Consider the following 19,763-nt stretch of genomic DNA (forward strand, 5'->3'; position numbering starts at 1 on the left):
TAAATTAAATGTAGAGATACAATTACAAATAATTAATTTTACCTTTTTTATGGTCATAATGGTGCTACTGGGTTTAAAGTTTGAGAACCTCTGTGAAATAAAATCAAACCAATAAACACAAAGACTATCTCATAAAGCTTTCTAGGGAGACATGACCACCACTTAGTTGGATTATTTAATATTGTACAGAGTACTTTAGAGTATATTTTATAGACAGAAACCTCCCCGTAGTGTTTTCCTACTGCGTTAACCACAATCCAATGCATTAACAAGTAACGTCAACAAAAAGATTAAAAACATTTTTTTTAAAAACATATAAAGTATAAAAAGCAAAGTGCTATGTTTGTACAACAAAAAAATGTAACAGTAACAAAATATGAAGTGTGCAGTTATCCGGCATGTGTGTGCAGTACAGTACATTACACTTGTGATAAATACATGAGCATTACATCGCAGTTCTGGAGAAAAACATGCTGGGAAGCGCATGAAACACAACTATACACAAACTACACAACAGGAGGCTAAAAGCAACGCCTTGGCGTCAAAACAAATATTAGTTCATTAAAACTTTCCAGAGCGCCAGTACAACTCACCCCAAAAATGTAAAAAAACAAACAAAAAAACGGAATAAAATGCTGATTCACGCTGGCTAAAACCAAACTGTAGCAGCAAGTAGGAGGCAAAATATTTCACAGTTTGTCGAGGCGCAAGGGCGTATGGAAAGCCATATCCGTGTACTAGTACTGTATGCTCTCTGCTCACTAGTAACAGTTCAGAGAACGACTCTTACGAATAACCTTTCTTTCCATATGACATCTTTGCATGCAAGTAGGGCAACTTTGGTTACTAGTGAAACAGAACAAGTTGACGTCTGTGTGCTACTAGTACAGATAGTGAAGGGCTAGATGCTAACAATATATATATATATTTTTTTATAATGTCAAAAGTAGTACAAGTATGACTGATGTTGAAAGAAAAATATTACTCACTAGTAACATGTTTTTGTCCTACTAGTGTGCAAAACTGTCATACACAATAGAAAGCTTTCCTATAAGACACAGTTCTACAGGTGCAGCCTTGATGTTCTACTAAAATGCCACCCTTGCTATCCATTTAGAGGTTCATGCAGTTGGACACTCTTTTTCCTCACTTGTAAGACAACTTTGGCATAATAGTAAAACAACATGTTACTAGGGAGGCAACAGTTGCATTTTAAGGTCCAGGTACTAGCAATCTTTGTCCTCACTAGTAAGAGAAAAAACACAGTAGTTGAAGAATTTTGGTATACTAGTAGAACAAGTAACTTCTGTCAGGCAAAATGGTGCAATAGTTGACATTATGCGTGCTATTGGTACAACTTACAAAGCACAAGATGATAACTAGTAGATTTTTAGTAGTACAACTAACAGGTTACTCAACATCCTAATTGTGTGCTCATTTGTCTTAATAACGATGACAAAGCATGGACTAGTACACAGACCTTAGGTGCGCATATACCGTGTATATATACTGTATAGGATATGTCCTAGTAGAACGCCAAAGTTGTCCTGGTAATGTGAGTAATGTCAGAAAGTTGTGGAAGGCAGTAGTGGGAAAAAAATGTTACGAGTAAAACCAGCCATTCTACTAGAGCGCTGAATTGTCTTACCAGTGTGGACATAGAGCATAATAGTGCCCTTGGTAGTCAATATCCTTGCCATCCATCTTAAACTCCATGTACTAGTATGCTCTTAATCCTCACCATTAAAATAATTCAGTGCACCAGTAGCGCATCTCGGGAACTAGTTGTGGAAAAATGAAAAATAGTGAGACACAGTTATTGCACTACAGTGCATAGTCGTTCTACTAGTACACTTTTTTAATTATCTTACTAGTGAAAACAAAGAGCATACTAGTACATGGATACTAATGACATCTAGCAGCAGATAGTACACACACTGTGGTAGGAAAACGCCATGTTACTAAACGAGTTAACATCTAGCGCTTCACTGGTACTAGTAGCACACAGATGTCAACAAGTGCACAATTTTGCCTCGCTAGTAACATTCAGTTGTCCTACTAGTGTGCAGAGATGTCATAAAGTAGTGGGAGAAATAATAGTGGTTCTGCCAGTGTGCTGAATTGTCTTACGAGTGAAGCCAAAGAGAATACTAGTACACGGAAGTGTAGGATATCAACTAAACCCTGCTATGGCTTTCCATGTGGGCAAGACAATTGTGCAACATATTAGGAAAGAAAGCACATTCTGCAATGTAAACGGCAACAGAATGCCACCTGGCCGAGCGTTCTTAACACTGCTGGTGAATACCGAGACTTGCGGCGTGATTGGTTGCCACGGCGACGGGAGAGGAAGCCGCGCCGCCGCCGCACTAGTTGAGGCTGCAGCAGCTCAGGTAACTGATGGTCTTGCCCTCGCCGGGCGCGGGCGCCGCATCGTTGTCATCCAGCTTGTTGTGCTTGGCCTCGCGGATGAGCTGGCAGGCCAGGTCCAGAAAGAGCTTCTCCACGTTGTCCGACTCCTTGGCGGAGGTCTCCAGATACAGCATGCGCTGCGCCTCTGCAAAGTCCTCGGCACGCTGCCGCGCCACCTCACGCTTCTCGGACAGGTCGATCTTGTTACCTGGCCGTCACGTCGGGAGGACCGTGTTAGTCGGGCTGAACAGTTAAACAAATTCAAATGGACATCGCAATGTAGTAGATTGCAATATTCAAACTGCAAAGGGTGCAATTTGGATTAAAAAAAAAATAATAATAAATTCTGCCTCATTTCCGTTCATTGGTAGGATTTTTTTGGATATAATCTGTTGATATCGGGGTTTTTTTTTTCACACATTAACACTAAGATAATGACAGACCCCTCCCCCCCAAAAAAGGCGGATTTTTGACGTCTTTTCTCTCTGTTGTAAAGTTAAACATATATTAATATTTAATATTGTGTTTGTGAAATATGAGTTAAGCAGCAAAATGCACCCGTTTTAGCCATTTCAGGCGGCCGCCATTTTGTCACTTCTCTCGACTGAAAATGACATCCCAGTTGCTCAGGGCTCAGGTAACGATCACAGCTCACCTGTTTTTTTGAAGATGAGCCATGATGATCAGTTGTTACCTGAGCATCTGTGATATCATTCCCCTTTAAGACAAGCAAAATCTGACATTGAGTAAGTCCTACTTGGCAGTAGTTGCTTCTAACCTGTTGCAGTTTGACACGAATTGCCTCAACTTGTCCGTTTCCCGACGTGTTAGCATTTGTCATCTCATGAATCGACTTGACAAGCCGAGTTATACCCCGTAATCGTCATCTTCGACTCAAAAGCTGTGCCGATCTCAATTTCAAAGCGATGCGACGAAAGACTTTCTCGCAAATATATTTGTCTGTGGCAGTAAACGCTTGGATTGCAGTTGCTGTCTCGACATGCCCGGCGCAATGAAGGAGCTAAAAAAGAAAAATAGCAATGTGCAGTAACTGCTGGAATAAAAGCACACCATAAAAACATACTAATCAAATAGTATGTCAAGAAATAAACATTTATAACTTAATTGCTCTTTATGTATTTATTTTTAAATAAAAAGGCCGCTCACCGACTAATACTGTGACCACCTGGTTGTTGGCGTACTGCTCAATCTCCCGCAGCCACTCGGGAAGGCACCGGAAGGAGTCCTCGCAGGTGATGTCATAGGTGAGAATGAGGGCGTTGGCACTGCGGTAGTAACTCTGAGTGATGGAGCGGAACCTCTCCTGGCCCGCAGTGTCCCATATCTGCAGCTTCACCTTCTGCCCCTTAATCTCCACCGTTTTAATCATGAAATCCACCCCAATGGTTGCCCCCTGTCCGGGCGGGAAAAGGCCCTGGGAAGAAGCAGAGAAAAAGTTCAGTAAAGTGAATCACTGCCCAAGTACAAAACGAAAATAAAGTTAACATAAGTTGTATTTCACTTTTCACTTCAATATATTTGCATTTATACTTTAAGAATACGAGTGTGAAAATGTGGCAATTTTGAGAAGGCAACGAATAGTTCCATCTATGTCTTGAGTAATAATTTGAAGTTAGAACTGTTTGAATCAGTCAAGAAATTAGGAAGGACATCTGCATTTATTTGTAAATGTGGAAAAATGTGGAATACTCCAAAAATGTGGGAATTTGGCAAATGTAAAAAATAGTTCCCAAGATGTCCTGAATGAGATCATAGCTGTCAACTGGTACGTTTTCCCCGTATTTTATACGTTTTTTGATCATTTCAAATTGTGTACACCGTCTAACAATTTTTGTACGGGAAAAAAAAACATTTAAGTCGTTTTTTGTTAGACCGATCTCGTCTTGCCCATTTCGGCTCTAATCCGGAGCGTCCGTTAGCGATTCCGACTGCAAACTTCGGCCGACTTTCACGAGCAAAGTTCCCCCCCACCCATTGAGCGATAAACCCTGTGGAAGATTCTATATAGAAATATCCGTTCCGTTTACCTCACCTCTCCCGCTGAGCGATAAATACTGTGTAAGATTATATACAGAAATGTACGGGCAAATTACAACTTTCAGCTCAGACCGGGGTTGAAAGGTATGGGGAAAGGTTTGAATTGGTTATATATGTTTAGAAAATGTCGCTTTTCAATTCACCGGGAATTGTATTCAGGAAAAACGGAATGAATTGTATAGAACTCACATGGGGGGAAATGTTGACTGTGAGACCATGTGGTTTGAATCAGTCAAGAAATGTGGAAGGAGGAGATACATTTTTAAAATCTCTCTTAATTTGAGCATTTTATTGTGAACATTTTGGGAGATTATTGAGAAAAGTACAACCTTAGGGGATGGGTAACTTTTCATTCTTTTAAATGTTCCTTTTTTGTGTGTGCAAAATGTGTAATCGTGGGAAAAGTGGGGATTTTATCAAACGTGGAAAATTTCTGTTTTTGTGACTATGCTGTAGCTGGAATGGTGGAGAAATGTGGAAGGAGAAGCGTGTCTAAAAAACAGTACAATAAAAAAGATTTTGACATACATACACACAGTATGTGTGAAATGTTTTATGTGAATGATTGATTGATTGATTTATTTTAAATCAGACCAACCTGAGTGAAGCGACGTACGAGGCATGTCTTCCCAACTCCAGCATTCCCGATCAGAACAATTTTGAACAGGTAGTCATAATCCTCCATGCTCATGCTCAACTAGACAAATGAACAAAATGGAATTGTCATCACATAATCACAGCTAGCCATTCCTCCTCTCCGACGGACCGGTCCTTCTATCCGCCTATGACGGACGCCTATTTTGTAGGTGATAAACGATAGACGGGAAACTTAAAAAAAACAGAAAGACAAAGCATAGGCGGCAGCACATTTTTTCCGTCTATGTAATCGTCTATCGTCTATGGCTACGGTGAGGCTTCCGTTTCCCGTGGTGAGGCTTTTTGACAGCTTCTGGGTCCTAAAAGGAGACGTTTTAGTCCGGCTGCTTCCATGCCACAGCGAGTCTTTCGTTTAAATTTTCGCTCCTTGGGGGTGAAATTTGTCGACGGAAGCGCTAACGAAAGCCCGTTTAAAATTATAGTCGGACCGGCCTTATTTTAAGATGTCCGGTACTCATGGAGGTGGCTGCTGTCAGCACTAATTTAACGCCCAAAAAATCTGACATTGAGTAAGTCCTCTTCTGCAGTAGTTGGTTCCTTTCCTGCAGCATTTTGACACATTGGCAAATCATCATTTGCGTTAGAAAGAATCGTTCACATTTTTTGTCATTATGTTAAATTAAAGTTTATATATCAAAAGTACTAGAAGTATCGGTACTCGGTATCAGTGAGTACTCAAAGAATGAACACTCGGACTGAAAATAATACATACATGTTCATGCGCAAATTTTACACAAAATGCAAACAAGTTATGCCTTAAACTCCGGTTCCATATGCCTTTGGAAATGCGGAGGCCATTTTGTAATAATACGATGACAAGACGTGTGTACAGTTTTTCATTTAGGACAGGAGCCCAAGGATAGCCGTAGCAGCGTCGAATGGAAATGAATTGGAGCTACGGTGAAGCACAGTGTGTCTAATATATAGAGGACAGCACAGTGAAAAGACATGCACAGGGCCCATTAAATTGTAGGGTAATTTGTTTTTTTGTTTGTTTTTGGGGGTTATGGGAGCCCATCGCAATTTGATGTTCGCCTCCACCCTCCGAGAGCCGAGCTTTATGGAACAATCTAAACCTGTGTGACCCACTCTGGGAACAGCCTGTGTATACTACAACTGTGTAATTTCTTATCAATCACGGTGCAAGGGGGGGTGTTGGCTGAAGCGAAGGGAATGAGGGACATGAGGATCAGACTAAATCCTGGGAGGCTGAAGTGAGATTTATTGTTTTTTGGCTCATCGCTCCAACTCTCTAACCTATGAGCAAACACAGTACTTACAGGAACTTAACTGCATTGCAGGTATTATATGTTACACTTACAGTGGTAGTATTACAATACAAGGCTCAAAAAAGCTGCTTCGCATCACAGTTTGCGAGTCAAAATTTGCACATTGCACATTCAATCAAGCACACTGAATACTAAAACTGAGAGTCACAGATTTGAACGTTTTTCCGTGGAAAGTGGAGACGATCGCAAAAAGCTTTGCTGGGCTGGACGTCACTGTCGCACAAGATCAATGCTGCTTACACTAGCTCGTGACAAGCTTCGGCTTCGGGGTGGGTTGGTGGGGCGGTTAGTTTGTCGACGGAAACGCTAACGGAAGCCTGTTTAAAATGATAGTCAGACCGACCTAAATGCGATTACTATTTGGTCCGGCTTGACAAAAAGGTGAATAGACGGATGACGTAAGGGTACCCATGCTGCAGACAGAAGGCAATAAACACACCAGCAAATTTTAGTAAAATGACCAGTTCTGCACATAATATTCAAGAAGACACTGAGGGCAGTGAATACAGCACAGAATGATGCTGCAGCCTTCCGAGTTAAGTCAAACAAAAAAAAAAAGGCGGAATAATGGGTCGGAATTTTTTAATAACTATGTAATACTATCAAAAATAGCTATAGTATAAATTCATGAAAGTAATTGAATAAACTGTCAGGAAGAAAAAATATAATTCTAAATTAAGAGAGTTGAATTTCGTAACATAGATCATAACATATATTGCATATCATTGATTTACAAAAATAAAGCCATAACGAGATGAGTATTAATACTGGCCAGTATATATGGTTTATCCTCAGCGAAGAACAACTAATATTGGTTTTGACCTACTCCATGTGTGTATATGTTTGTATTAAACTGACCCCAACCATGTCTAATATAAAAAACATACTTTGGGGATATTTTGTAAAAAATGTGTTAGTTGAAGTGAGGCGAGGCGCTTCATTTGTCAAGCAATCGCCTTGTCCAGTGCAATTTTGTGCTTTGCCGCCATCTTGCGGCCTTTATAAGCAAGTACAAACCTTTTTAGGTAGGCGTCAATTACTTGCATATTTTGGCGGCAGGGCTCGACTGCCGTGCCACTGTAGTTCCTTAGCACCAAGATGCCACAAGATGGGGCCAAATGCAGACTGAGGTTTATTTGGCCTGAGGCCAAAAAAGGCCAAATAAACTAGTTTCCGAATGCTAACCACAAATTAGTACAGGTGTATTGATGTACGAGCTTGGTCACGAAACGAATTCACTCGTACGTCAAGGTACTATGATCTTTCTAAAGCAACAAGTGTTGTATTATGCAGCAGGTGAAGCTAACGTTGCACAAAACATGTTGAGGAAAGATGCTAATAAAACTGACCACACGCAGTTATTGTTTTTTTGTTTGTTTGTTTTTTTGTCACTTCATTGCACTGGTACTCCCTGACACTATTTCTCCGTCCGCAGAATCAAACGGATACAAGAGTGAAATTTGGACGGTTATCATCTTTATTAACGTTTCGGCGAGGAGAGCTAACGAGCAGCTAACCATCGAGTGAAGCCATTTTGGCTCCATCCAAGCCATTTTGGCTCTTTTCCTTTGTGGAATGGAAGCCCGATGGAGGAGGAAAACAATACACGACTGACCCTTACCTCAGAAAGAAAACAGGGGATGGCCCCGCTTTTGACGGCTACTCGCGATGCATAGGTCACCTCATCAAGCGGCCACACACGACACAGTACGGCACGGTAGGCTGCGGAGCAGTAAGTCGCACAGATCCTGAGTGTGTGTCTGTCCTCCTTCTGATGGACGAGGAGGAGGAGGGGGAGGAGGGGGAGGAGGAGGAGGAGAAGGACGACTGCACTTCACTGGCGTTTTCGTCTAACGGAATACTGCACTGCAAACTCATCAATTTAAAAAAGGGGAAGCTAAGAAAACATTTTTAAAAAGCATGTGCTCCATAAAGAAACATATGCACATTGCATATTTTAACAATACGTAAAAAAAATTAAATTACAAAAATAACAATATTAAATATTAAGAATTGAAAAAAATAAATGAAATTAGATTTTTGAAATCCCATGCTTCTCGAAAAATAATTTAAAACAATTAAAATTATGTATTTCATTTAATATAGATATTTTAATTATTAACATAAACATAGATACTGATAATAATCATCCTCATAATATTAATTATCATCAGAGCTGGGCATTCCGCCTATGTGACAGACCGGTCCATCCATCCGCCTTTGTCGGACGCCCATTTTGTCGACGATAAACGATAGATGGGAAACTTAAAAATATAGTCGGACTAAGCATAATCGAAAGCTTATTTTTTCCCATCTACATAATCTATTATCGCAGTGAGGCTTCAATCGCAGCAGCAAGGCTTCCGCCTCTTGTTGGCCGCAGCCGAGGTCCTCAAAGGTCCATAAAGGTCCAAAAAAAATCTTAAAAGGAGATGCATTTAGTACGGCTGCTGTGAGGATTCCGTATCCCGTTGGGCACTGCCGAGGTCCTCAAAGGTCCATAAAGGCCCTAAAAGGTCCCTAAATCAACCCAAACATTTTTTTTTCAAGAGTATGTTCCATGCAAACCCACTAGTTGAAACAAGGCATTCTGATAAATATTGCGTTTGTGGAAGAAGAGTTAATTCACCCATTTTTAGCCATCTCAGGGAGCGGCCATTTTGTCACTTCTGTCGACTGAAAATGACATCATAACTGCTCGCGCCTCAGGTAATGACCAATCACGGCTGATCTGTTTTCTGAAGCTGAGCCATGATTGGTCGTTACCTGAGCCCTGAACAGTTGTGATGTAATTTTCATTCGACAGAAGTGACAAAATGGCCGCCCCCTGAGATGGCTATAAAGGGGTGGATTTTGCTGTTTAACTCATATTACACAAACACAATATTAATCAGAATGCCGTGTTTCAACTAGTGGGCCTGCTGTGTACATATTCTTGAAAAAATATGTTTGGGTCCATTTTCCCTTAAAAGAAGATGCGTTTAGTCTGGTCGTGGTGAGTCTTTTGTTTCAAATATCACTCAGCAGGGGGGTGCTAGTGGTAGTTTGTGGAAGTTGGTAGCCGGAAACGCAAATGGAAGCCCATTTAAAATGATAGGCAAACCAGCCTATAGGCGATTACTATTTGGTCCGGCCGGACAAAATGCCGGACAGACAGACGGCAAAAGGGTACCCCCGCTGTAGACGGAAGGCGATAAACGGACCATCCATCCATTTTCCTAACAAGGGCCGCGGGTGTGCTGGAGCCTATCCCAGCTGTCTTCGGGCAATTGGCAGGGGACACCCTGAATTGGAAATCATCATCATCATCTTCCAAACCGCTTATCCTATATAGGGTCGCGGGGAGTTGCTGGAGCCTATCCCAGCCGTCAATGGGCGAAGGCAGACTACACCCCGAACTGGTCGCCAGCCAGTCGCAGGGCACACATAGACACTGTCACTGAGCGGGAATCGATCCCACGCTGCCCGCACACAACTCAGGCGTGTGTACCACTACACTATCAGCGGACCACCCTGAATTGGTTGCCAGCCAATCGCAGGACACACAGAGACAAACAAACATTCGCACCCACAATCACACCTAGGGGCTATTTAGAGTGTCCAATTAACCTACTGTGCATGTTTTTGGAATGTGGGAGGAAAACGAAGTACCTTGAGAAAACGCACGCAGGCATGGAAAACCCACGTAGGCACGGGGAGAACATGCAAACACCATACAGGAAGGCCGGATTAGAACGGACAACCTCTGCAGTGTGAGGTGGATGTGTTAACTAGTCGCCCATAGATTATTTTGAATTTAAAAAATATCAAAACACCCAAATTCAAAATGTTTTGAATTTTAGAAAATAGATTAAAACTCGTCTGCATATATAAAGACAATTAGACCAATGGATATATACACATACTTGTTATCTGTATTAGTATATTTACTTTATAACAGCAAAACGTATTTCCAGACTTTTCTTTTCATTTCAAAAGGACTGCCTTGATAATATTTTCAAAACTGTAATTGGTTTAGTTTATTGATAATCGTATAATTGTATGCATAAGTGCATTTGCTTGGATTTACACATAACACAAATTTAAAGAATTTTGTTTTTCACATTTTATTTGTAATGTATACAGTACAAAAATGCACTATAAATACAGTACAATTTACATGTCTTACATACACTTCGTAACACAGTTATTAATATTACAGTAAAAACAAAATAGTAAGTGACAATATGTAAACAAAAGATGAAACATACCGTGTACATTGCAGCTTCCATGCAGTACAAGCGGAACCTACGTTACATTTCCTCAGCCTTGCTTCTGGCCGGACTTTTATGCCTTGCATTACGTGACGTCACTCCCCGATTTCCTCCAGAAGGCGGAAGTTTAATGGACGCCGTTTGCTAGTCTCTGAGGTCAAGACAAGACCGGAGGACGTCTTTTGGATTTTGTGGGCCATGGGCTTGATTCCTGATGATGGTAAGGGGCTCCCTCCGCCTGGCGTCGTCAACCTAAACTCGATGTGGCTAGCCGGCGTGGGCTGGTGCTCCGCCATGCTCCACAACGCCATCAACCACCGGCCGCCGCTAAAGTCAGGTTAGCACACGTAGCATGTTAACAACCATCCATTTACACTTTTTATCTGCTTACTTGAATGGACCCATGAATGAAAGCAAGTTTATTTAATGTACATTTTCTTTAAATATGTTTATTTATACAATATAAGAAGCAATTTATTGTATATATTCTTAATTTTCACCATCTGGTTTCATTTTAAATGAGTTGTTTGATAATATTTACAGTTAATACAAGGGGAAAAAACTAAACAATCATGACATCCTCGAATGGCTGACAAGGCAAATGTTTGAATGGTTTTAAAGTGAATCGATATATGCATGATATGCTTTTAAATTTTGTTTTTTATTTGAGTCATGTAATTTACTAATGAATTTTGGCCTTTTTAAGAAGCAGATGATTTTTTGTTTTTTTTTAAAAAAAAATTTTCCCATTTTTTTCCAATTTCACCTACGTTTTTCATGTAAAATCATTTATTTGTGTGCATATTGTGTCTTGTCAGGAGCTCATCGACAGGTCTTGCTGGCGACTATCGGCTGGTTCATCGGCTACCACCTCACAAAATGTGAAAATTACGTGCACGCCAAACTGGACCGAGACATGAACGAGTACATGAAACTGCACCCGGACGACTTTGCAGCCAAGGGTCTGTTGAGTATATTTACTGTGGACAAAGCTTCTGTTGGCTCTCATTAGACTTCAATAGCTTTGGTAGCCTTTTAAAGAGGAAGACAACCCAAGCATGTTTTTTTTCCAGAATATATTTCATTAGTGGAATAAGAGTCAATTCACCCGTTTTCAGCCATCTCTGGGGGCGGCCATTTTGTCCCTTCTGTCGACTGTAGATGACATCACAACTGCTCAGGTAATGGCCAATCACGGCTGACCTGTTTTCTGAAACTGAGCCGTGATTGGTCGATACCTGAGCCCTGAGCGGTTGTGATGTCATTTTCATTCGACAGAAGTGACAAAATGGCCGCCCCCTGAGATGGCGAAAAATGGGTGGAATAACTCTTATTCCACAAACGCAATATTTATCAGAATGCTGTGTTTCAACTAGTGGGCCTGCTGTGAACATATCCTTAAAAGAAATGTGTTTGGGTTGATTTCCCACTTAAGGGGACTACGTCATATGTATTACCTAATTGACCTAGTATTTATTACATATCGGTGGCGTCGGGCCAAAACCTCATAAGTCATCCATTCATCCATTATCGATACCGCTTATCCTCACAAGGGTCGCGGGACGTGCTGGAGCCTATCCCAGCTGTCTTCGGGCAGTAGGCGGGGGACACCCTAAATTGGTTGCCAGCCAATACCTCATAAGTCATATTTCGGTGAATTTCTTTTTATTTATTTTTTATTTTTATTTATTTTTTCTTCCAAAAACCTATTCTGTTGGTCAGTTCACACACACGTGGATGTTATTTTTACACAGTACTGACCAATCTAAAGTGTTGAAAATGGCTTGCTGTCTTCCACAATGCAATGCTAATAGATGAACAAACTTGCCATTTTTGGGGGTCCTGAATAAAAATGCCCGACGCCAGCGATATAATTGGAAAAATAATGGTTTACGAAGACACATTAGTTCAATTCAATTGTATGGATATTTTTATCCATATTTTCAAGTTATTTTAATTACAAAGTAGATTTTTTTTTGTTTAATATTTGTATTTTTTATTTTTACATAATTTGAAATAAGGTTATCCAAAGTATGTTGAAAATGTATATATAGTAGTACATTATGTGTGATTAATTTGGTGTTTTTAATTTGACCTTGATTTTTTTTTTTTTTTCTAATATATAAATATTATTGTCCAGTATGTCGTGAGCAAGGTTTTTTTTTTATAGGAACGCATTTTGAAAAAAATGGATTCATTTATAGAAATGTATCAAAATAAAAAATAAATTAAATACAAATTGTAGTGTACACAATAATTAGTTTTCATGAAAGAAGACCACAAGATTAAAATATGAAAACAAAAAAATGTCAATTACATTTTGGTGCAGCATTTGTCATTAATGTATTGAGACTCTTAAATATAAAATTAAAAAAAACTTAAAATGTTAATTTTATATTAAAGTATATAAATTAACATAGCCTTGTGTTATTGTGACAATAAGTGGTACAGAGAATGGATGGAAGATTTGGGTTTTTTTAAATAAAGAAAACATATTTGGTTGTAGGTGCTATGTAAGTAATCAACATCTCTTTTTGTTTCCCATCAGAAAAGAAGACCTTTGCTGAGATTGTGGAGCCTTTCATTCCTGTGCGCTGAGCTGTCATGTCACATTTTTTCTGTCCAATATTCTTCTGTACATAATTCAGTAAAAGCAACTAACATAATCCAATTGTCTCGTTTTCAATGTTTCTTCACTCATACAGACAAATTCACTTTTTTCTAAAAGAAAGTATTTTCTTTTATATTTTACTTCTGTTATTTGTTTTTAGTGTGTGCAACCATTCTTATTTTACTTTATCTGATGCTTAAAAGACCAACATGTTTAAATGTGGTGGGAAAAGCAGACAGTTCGGGACAGTTCAAGCTCACTTTTTGACACTGACTGTTACCTGCCCCTTAAAAAAAGACAACATGACAACAAAAGTCAACGTGCCACTATTTTTAAATGTTCAAGCACCTGTTTAAATAACTTCCCATTTAATTGGAAATGTTGATGATGTCCAAGTACTTCTGCATTAGCCTGTGGCTTCCGTGCATCAGCTGTCTTGACGAAGGTGAAGAGTCTGCTCCGGTGGAAGCGCATGAGGTTCTCTGGCTCCAACTCCAGCAATGCTTTTTTTTTTAGTTACATATTTTTATTTCCAAAGAGTTCAAGAGAGACAGCTAAACAAATGAAGTTCCAAAGTTTAATGAATGAAACAATGATTGATGGGACAGCATTCTGTTTTAAGTCTTTTTTTTTTTCTCAACCAAAAACGCTTTGTGCTGGTTAAGGGGCTACTTGGCTGGGGGGAAAAAGTGGGTACATGACTGAAAAAATGTTGCGAGCCACTGGTCTATATGAACTGCACTAAATGAAAAAAAATGAAGTGCGCTTTAGGCCCGGACCGAAGGACTTTTCTGGTGTGAATAAACCCTAAATGGCACACACGAACAAACAACCATTTGCACTCACAATAATACCTAGGGACAATTTAGAGCGTTCAATCAACCTACCATGCATGTTTTTGGAATGTGGGAGTAAACGGAGAAACCTCACGCAGGCACTGGGAGAACTTGCAAACTCCACACAGGAAGGCGGCGGCGGGATTCGAACCCACAACCTCTGCACTGTGAGCCGGACGTGCCAACAAGTTTCCCATTGTGCCGCCAACTCAGGTTTAAATAGTTAAAAATTGTTTCACCCACAAAAAAAAAAGTCACGCTTGAAGGCAGTCAGGTCAGCCGTGTCTGTCGATGAGGTGTCCCTTATTTATTTTTCAGGGAGTTGGCAACCCTACTTACAATACAATTTCATCAGAACACTGTATAGGCAAAAAAAAAGTGGTGCAATTTAGTGTTGCCTTGCTTCAGTTGGACCTCATTTGGAAGAATTCCCCAGTAGCAGCTTGCTAAAGCCCATCTGGAATTTGACACAAAATGTACAGCTTCCTGTTGGATTTTCCTGTTGGACTTTTACAAGCGTTCTGTTTTGTCAAACAAATTTCCTTTTCCAGTCTGGCGGAGAATTAAAGAAAGTAAGAAACACTCAGCAAACGTATGCATTGTAAGAGTGGTCTTGTTAAGGCAACACTGTAGTAGTGCAAGCAGAAGACATTAAAACAAACAGCACATACTTGGTCACATGATCATATACAGTCAGCGGCCACAACATTAGATACACCTGTATCATCTCATACAATAAAATACTGTCAAGTCACCTACGTCATCACTCCAAATCAACATAAGTTGCACCGATTATGATCAATGATGTCAGGAATCTGGAGCCAGATATCGTTCATAATCAATCTTGTTCTTGCCTTGATCAACAACAATCATTTCACCGATATCCAGTGCCAGATCAAAAGCAATATGATGTAAACTTGCTATCATAACATATAACTTTGGCCATCTTGACAGCCTTCAAACCCAAGAGGGTTCATAATGTGAAATCTGAAAAAAATGTAAGAAGTGGAAAATGACTGATTGTGTTTTTTTTGTGTGTGTTTTTTTTTACATTTGACTTTAATCACTTTAGCCATCTTGTGTCAGATACCCTTCAAAATCAGTAGAGGTCCTTCCAGTCAAAAAGTAAAATGGTTTAAAGTAAAAATGGTACCTTTGTTTTTTCCATTACTTTTTATTTATTTTTACATTTGACTTCAACCACTTTGGGAATCTTGTTTCAGACACTGTTCAAAATCAATAGGGTTCACAACTGGAAATTCTCTATAACAGGTATGACTCAAAATCAATTTGGCGGACAACTTGAAAACTCAGAACATTTGAAGACAAGCAGAAAATGGTGCCTTCATCTACTGTGTTCAGCCTGAGATCATTCAAAATCAATAGGGTTCCCATCTCCCAAAATCAATATAGCTCTCAAGCTTCCGTGCCCTGAAATTTTAAAGACGGGTGGAAAATGACACTTTTTTACAATCAATTTCCCCTGCAATTTTGAACCCGGTGTATAAAATAACCCATTTTGACCTTTCACCTAGACCTTAGTCAAAATCAATAGGATTCTGACCTTCTGAGGCTTCTTATTGATTACATTGTAGCAAAGCAGTCCAGCAGACTGGCAGCGTTCTTGGGTCCGTGTGGCCATTTTCTCGTCTTTTCGAAGAAACCTCTAAGTAGGGATGGGCGATATGACGATATTAGAGGGGTTTAACGTGTTGACGATCTCATAAAGCCGAAAGATCGTCTACATGACACATTCTAAACAGTTTAGCTCTATGGGGCGCAAAACCACTGACGCATACCCGACCAACCAATCACAGCACGCATAGTGCACCGTACGTGACACTCCCCGCCTCCATGTTTGTTTGTATAGCTGGAAGCTATAGCGGAAGGTCACCCGAAAAGAAACTCCACATCCACAGTGTCGATTTGGTTTGGCTTTTCATCAGAGGAGAAAGCGCAAACCAGTTATTTGCAAAGTTTGCAGAGACTCGGTTCGGACGTCAGATGGCAACGCGACAAACCTGTTTAATCAGTTGCGGAGACAGCACACAAAAAACTACGCCGAAGGCCAAAGCAAACGGAGATCAGACAAATAGTAGCCAGAGGTAGCCGCTAGCTCCAAGCTAACACAACCCACGGCAACACAGTCATTTAACAAGAGCACTCCATATGAAAAAACAAGCAAGCAGTGTAAAGAAGTAACTGGGGCAGTGACTTATTACCTTGCTGAAGACATGATTGCCATTTAAACAGTGGAAAATGAGGGCTTTAAAAGACTTTTCAAAGTACTGGACCCGCATTACGAGCTGTGTTTTTATGTTTACGCTATGTTACCTTTTATGTTTACATTCACTGCACATTTTGATGAAAATTGTCACTATTCAAATTAACAGGTTTTAACCTGTTCAGAAAGCTTAGCTGGCTTAAAATGTCATTTTTTTCTTTTTTAGAGTTTTATATACATTTTAAATATGTTTTATATGTCAAACATGAGGAAAACGGTCAAAAATGTGCAAATTAGTCTGAAAAAACGATGTAAAAAAATCATGATAAAATCATGATCGTGATTTAATTTTTTTTAAATCGTGATATGATATTTTTGCCATATCGCCCACCACTACCTCTAAGATTAAAAAAATAAGGCGTCCTTCCGTGAGAAGCTGGGCCTCCCTCCACCAGGGGGCAACGCACGCGTTTCAAGAGGGCGGCGTCCCGCCCGGCTCCTTATTTCGCCTGCTTGCATTGTCCCATGATGATGATCTCCAGTACGTGTGTGAGGTCCATCATCTTGGTGAGCATCTCCATGATGTCGGCATGCTCCCGAGCGCCACTGATGAACTCCTCCAGGGTGAGCTCGCCTGCGCATACCAATACAAAATGGCATCCAAAATTTCACGCGAATGCTGAGAGATGAGCAGCATATCGTAGCACATGACTGCCTGCTCGTTTCATCATTCATACTGTATGAATCGGTTTCACCGCATTCAATAACATGAATGTTTGTCTCTGTAGAATAATTGCATTAATGTGTAAATTCTTGTCTCTCAGCTTTCACATATTACACAGTATTAAAAACAAAATAGCATTGGTAAAAAATTGCCTGTCTCTCAGCATTCACTCGTGCCTGATGGTGCACAGGCACGGGTGGAGGTGTGATCTGATCTCACCTTCCCCGTTGATGTCGATCCTCTCGTAGATGAGCGAGACGATCTCTTCGGGCGGAATTTCGTAGCTCCTCGTGATGTCTTGAATGGCCTGTTGGGAAATGCCGATGCTAGAAGCATGCTTCGACACGGTACGCTACATCCACATCGACACGGTTACAACCGCGCGGCAACACTTGGAACACTGAACTTTGAAGGTTCCCCGGCAATTCCGGCCACGCGGCTGCAAGTGCAAACCAGAATTCGACTACAAATGTTATCACTTTTGGAGGTTCCTCTGTAAATGCACATTGGCATGGTGTTATGGCCGTGTTGCAAGTGCAAACTTGAATTCCAAAGGGTACCACTTCTGTCATGATCCATTTTGGAGCATTAATACACTTTGGCTTGGTCTCATTGCTGTGCAGCAACTGACCTCAAAATGGTCGCGTTTTTTTTCATATGGCAATTTCATATTGTCATGGTCTTGGCTGCACAGTGTCAACCTAAATTGAAAAGGAGATCTATTATAAATCAATAGGCTTGAACCTGGTTAAGTAACAGTTAAATAAAAATGAAAAAGTGCAATGCAAATGGTACAACTTTTGGAGCATGGTGTTCGGGCCATGCTGCAAGTGCAAACTTAAATTGAATTAAACTCCAAATTGTAGCACTTCAGGAACTTCCACTGCAAATGCACATCGGCATGGTCTCGTGGCCTTTCAGCATGTGCAAACAGGAATTCTGCAGCAAGTGCAATCCCCAATTTAACTCCAAATGGCGGCACTTTTGTCACCACGATTTTAATAAACGTTGGCATGATCTTGCGGCAGTGCAAGTGCAAACCTGAATTCAACTCCCAAGTTGTGGCACTTTTAGAGTTTCCCTTGTAGCTCACAGCATTAGTATGAGATGGCGCCGGCTAGTTCAGTGCGTTTAAAAATAACAAGTCCTGGATTAAACCTTGTGTCAAGTTCATTCACTTAAGCCCTTCTTCTACTAAGCCGCAACGCTTCTTGGAATCTCCGAGCCGCGGAGAAAAGACGGAGTACCTTGAAGATTGTCTCCATTTCATCTTTGTCGATTTTGCCGTTTCCGTCTTGGTCGAAGAGCTTGAAGTACCACTTGAGCTTCTGGTTGACTTCCCCCTTCAGGAGCAGACTGATGGCGGCAATGTACTCCACAAAGTCGATGTAGCCGTCCTGCAAAAGGCCTGACAAGTTATCTTGGGTTATTCCCACCCCCGCAATATATCTCCATCGCCTGCTTCTTCTCACCCCGTCCATGTCGAAGGTGAAAAAGACCTGGTCCACGTAGCTGCTGGCCTCCTCCGTCATGCCGTTCATCTGCAGCATCGTTTTCAGCTCAAAGAGCGTGATGAGGCCCGACGGCGACTCCCGCATGAACTTGGTGTACCAGTGGTGCATGTCCTCCTCCATGATGTCGTCCAGGTTGGAGCCGTGGGCGCCCATGCCGGCAGGCTGGCTGGCGCGGGGGCTCCTCGGGATGCGGCGGTAGACGAACCCAGGCAGGAACCAAACGAGCGAGGGGACGTCGGCCGACTGACTGCGAAGCTCCCGCATGTGCGAAGGTGAACTTAATCTACTTGATCTTGGCAGGAGCCAAAAGCAGACCTAACCCTTTAATGGGATAACGGGGACAAGACTTCTTAGAAGCTCGCGGACACGCAACGATGAGGGTGGTGGGGTCACGCTTTTTGGAAACCAGGCACCCGTAAGACGCTGAGCTCTTCTCCAAACTGAGATTCCTCAAATGCGATCCTTCTTTTAAGTCCCTTACATGTTTGGCATTAAACTTCCTTTCCATTGTAAGTCGAACTTAAATCACTACTAGAGATGCTTCCTGGCTGCTGTTGAAGTACCTTTGAGCAACACCCGGCCCCTATTTTAGGGACAGGCGCCTGTTTGAAAAATAGGTTTTTGTACTTATAAAACATATTCTAGTAACCAATAATGCCAGTAGCGCTCTACGCATTAAAGGCTGTCATTTTGTGGTGGCTACCATTTTGAGTAACTAGTAATCTAACGCATTACTATATCAAGTATAATAGTCTGCTATAAGTGACTACTTAAAGACTCGTGGCATTACTTTGTGACATAATAATGTCAGCAAATGTGCAACTGTAGAACTGTCACATTGATCCCCAAACCAAATTCTGCCACCGGCTGGTACATGCATGGTTTGCACATGCAAAAAAAAAACTAATAGTTAACAAGTAATAAAATACAGGATTACACTAACCCTAACACACACACTACAGGCATCCAAAAACAATTGTACATTATGGAACATAAAAGTAATAAAGAATTATTTTTTTTAATGCGAGGATAATGAAGTAGACCTTGTTCCTCTTTTTCGCTCTTTCTCAAAATGTATTATCACTTTGCTGTGAGACAAAGCAAGAGGTCTGCGGTTGGAAGGTGGAGCCAGTTGCACGAGGGAGATGATACCACAGTACAGTATACTGTATACATTTTGTATAT

General features: G+C 40.8%; 3 protein-coding genes across 3 annotated transcripts; 1 reads left to right on the top strand and 2 right to left on the bottom strand.

Annotated features, from left to right (window-relative positions):
• Nucleotides 1-156: 156 nt before the first annotated feature.
• rab30 (RAB30, member RAS oncogene family) lies at nt 157-8,187 on the bottom strand. Its single transcript, XM_086035637.1, has 4 exons — nt 8,038-8,187; nt 5,069-5,167; nt 3,580-3,847; nt 157-2,620 (listed from the first exon to the last, which is right to left on the bottom strand). The coding sequence occupies exons 2-4, from the start codon at nt 5,159-5,161 to the stop codon at nt 2,370-2,372; spliced, it is 612 nt and encodes a 203-aa protein (XP_085891763.1). The 5' UTR covers nt 5,162-5,167; nt 8,038-8,187; the 3' UTR covers nt 157-2,369.
• A 2,562-nt stretch (nt 8,188-10,749) lies between these two features.
• On the top strand, nt 10,750-13,335 carry ndufc2 (NADH:ubiquinone oxidoreductase subunit C2). Its single transcript, XM_086035639.1, has 3 exons — nt 10,750-11,006; nt 11,488-11,631; nt 13,218-13,335. Exons 1-3 carry the CDS (start codon nt 10,868-10,870, stop codon nt 13,265-13,267), a joined length of 333 nt encoding a protein of 110 aa, XP_085891765.1. The 5' UTR covers nt 10,750-10,867; the 3' UTR covers nt 13,268-13,335.
• A 515-nt stretch (nt 13,336-13,850) lies between these two features.
• Nucleotides 13,851-18,993, bottom strand: guca1c (guanylate cyclase activator 1C). The gene is made up of 4 exons (XM_086036396.1): nt 18,537-18,993; nt 18,312-18,461; nt 17,284-17,371; nt 13,851-16,974 (listed from the first exon to the last, which is right to left on the bottom strand). The coding sequence occupies exons 1-4, from the start codon at nt 18,840-18,842 to the stop codon at nt 16,841-16,843; spliced, it is 678 nt and encodes a 225-aa protein (XP_085892522.1). The 5' UTR covers nt 18,843-18,993; the 3' UTR covers nt 13,851-16,840.
• Between the last annotated feature and the right edge of the window lie 770 nt (nt 18,994-19,763).

Source organism: Filicampus tigris, chromosome 7, assembly GCF_054856515.1.
Source record: "Filicampus tigris isolate MCC_2025a chromosome 7, RoL_Ftig_1.0, whole genome shotgun sequence".
Lineage (NCBI taxonomy): Eukaryota > Metazoa > Chordata > Actinopteri > Syngnathiformes > Syngnathidae > Filicampus > Filicampus tigris.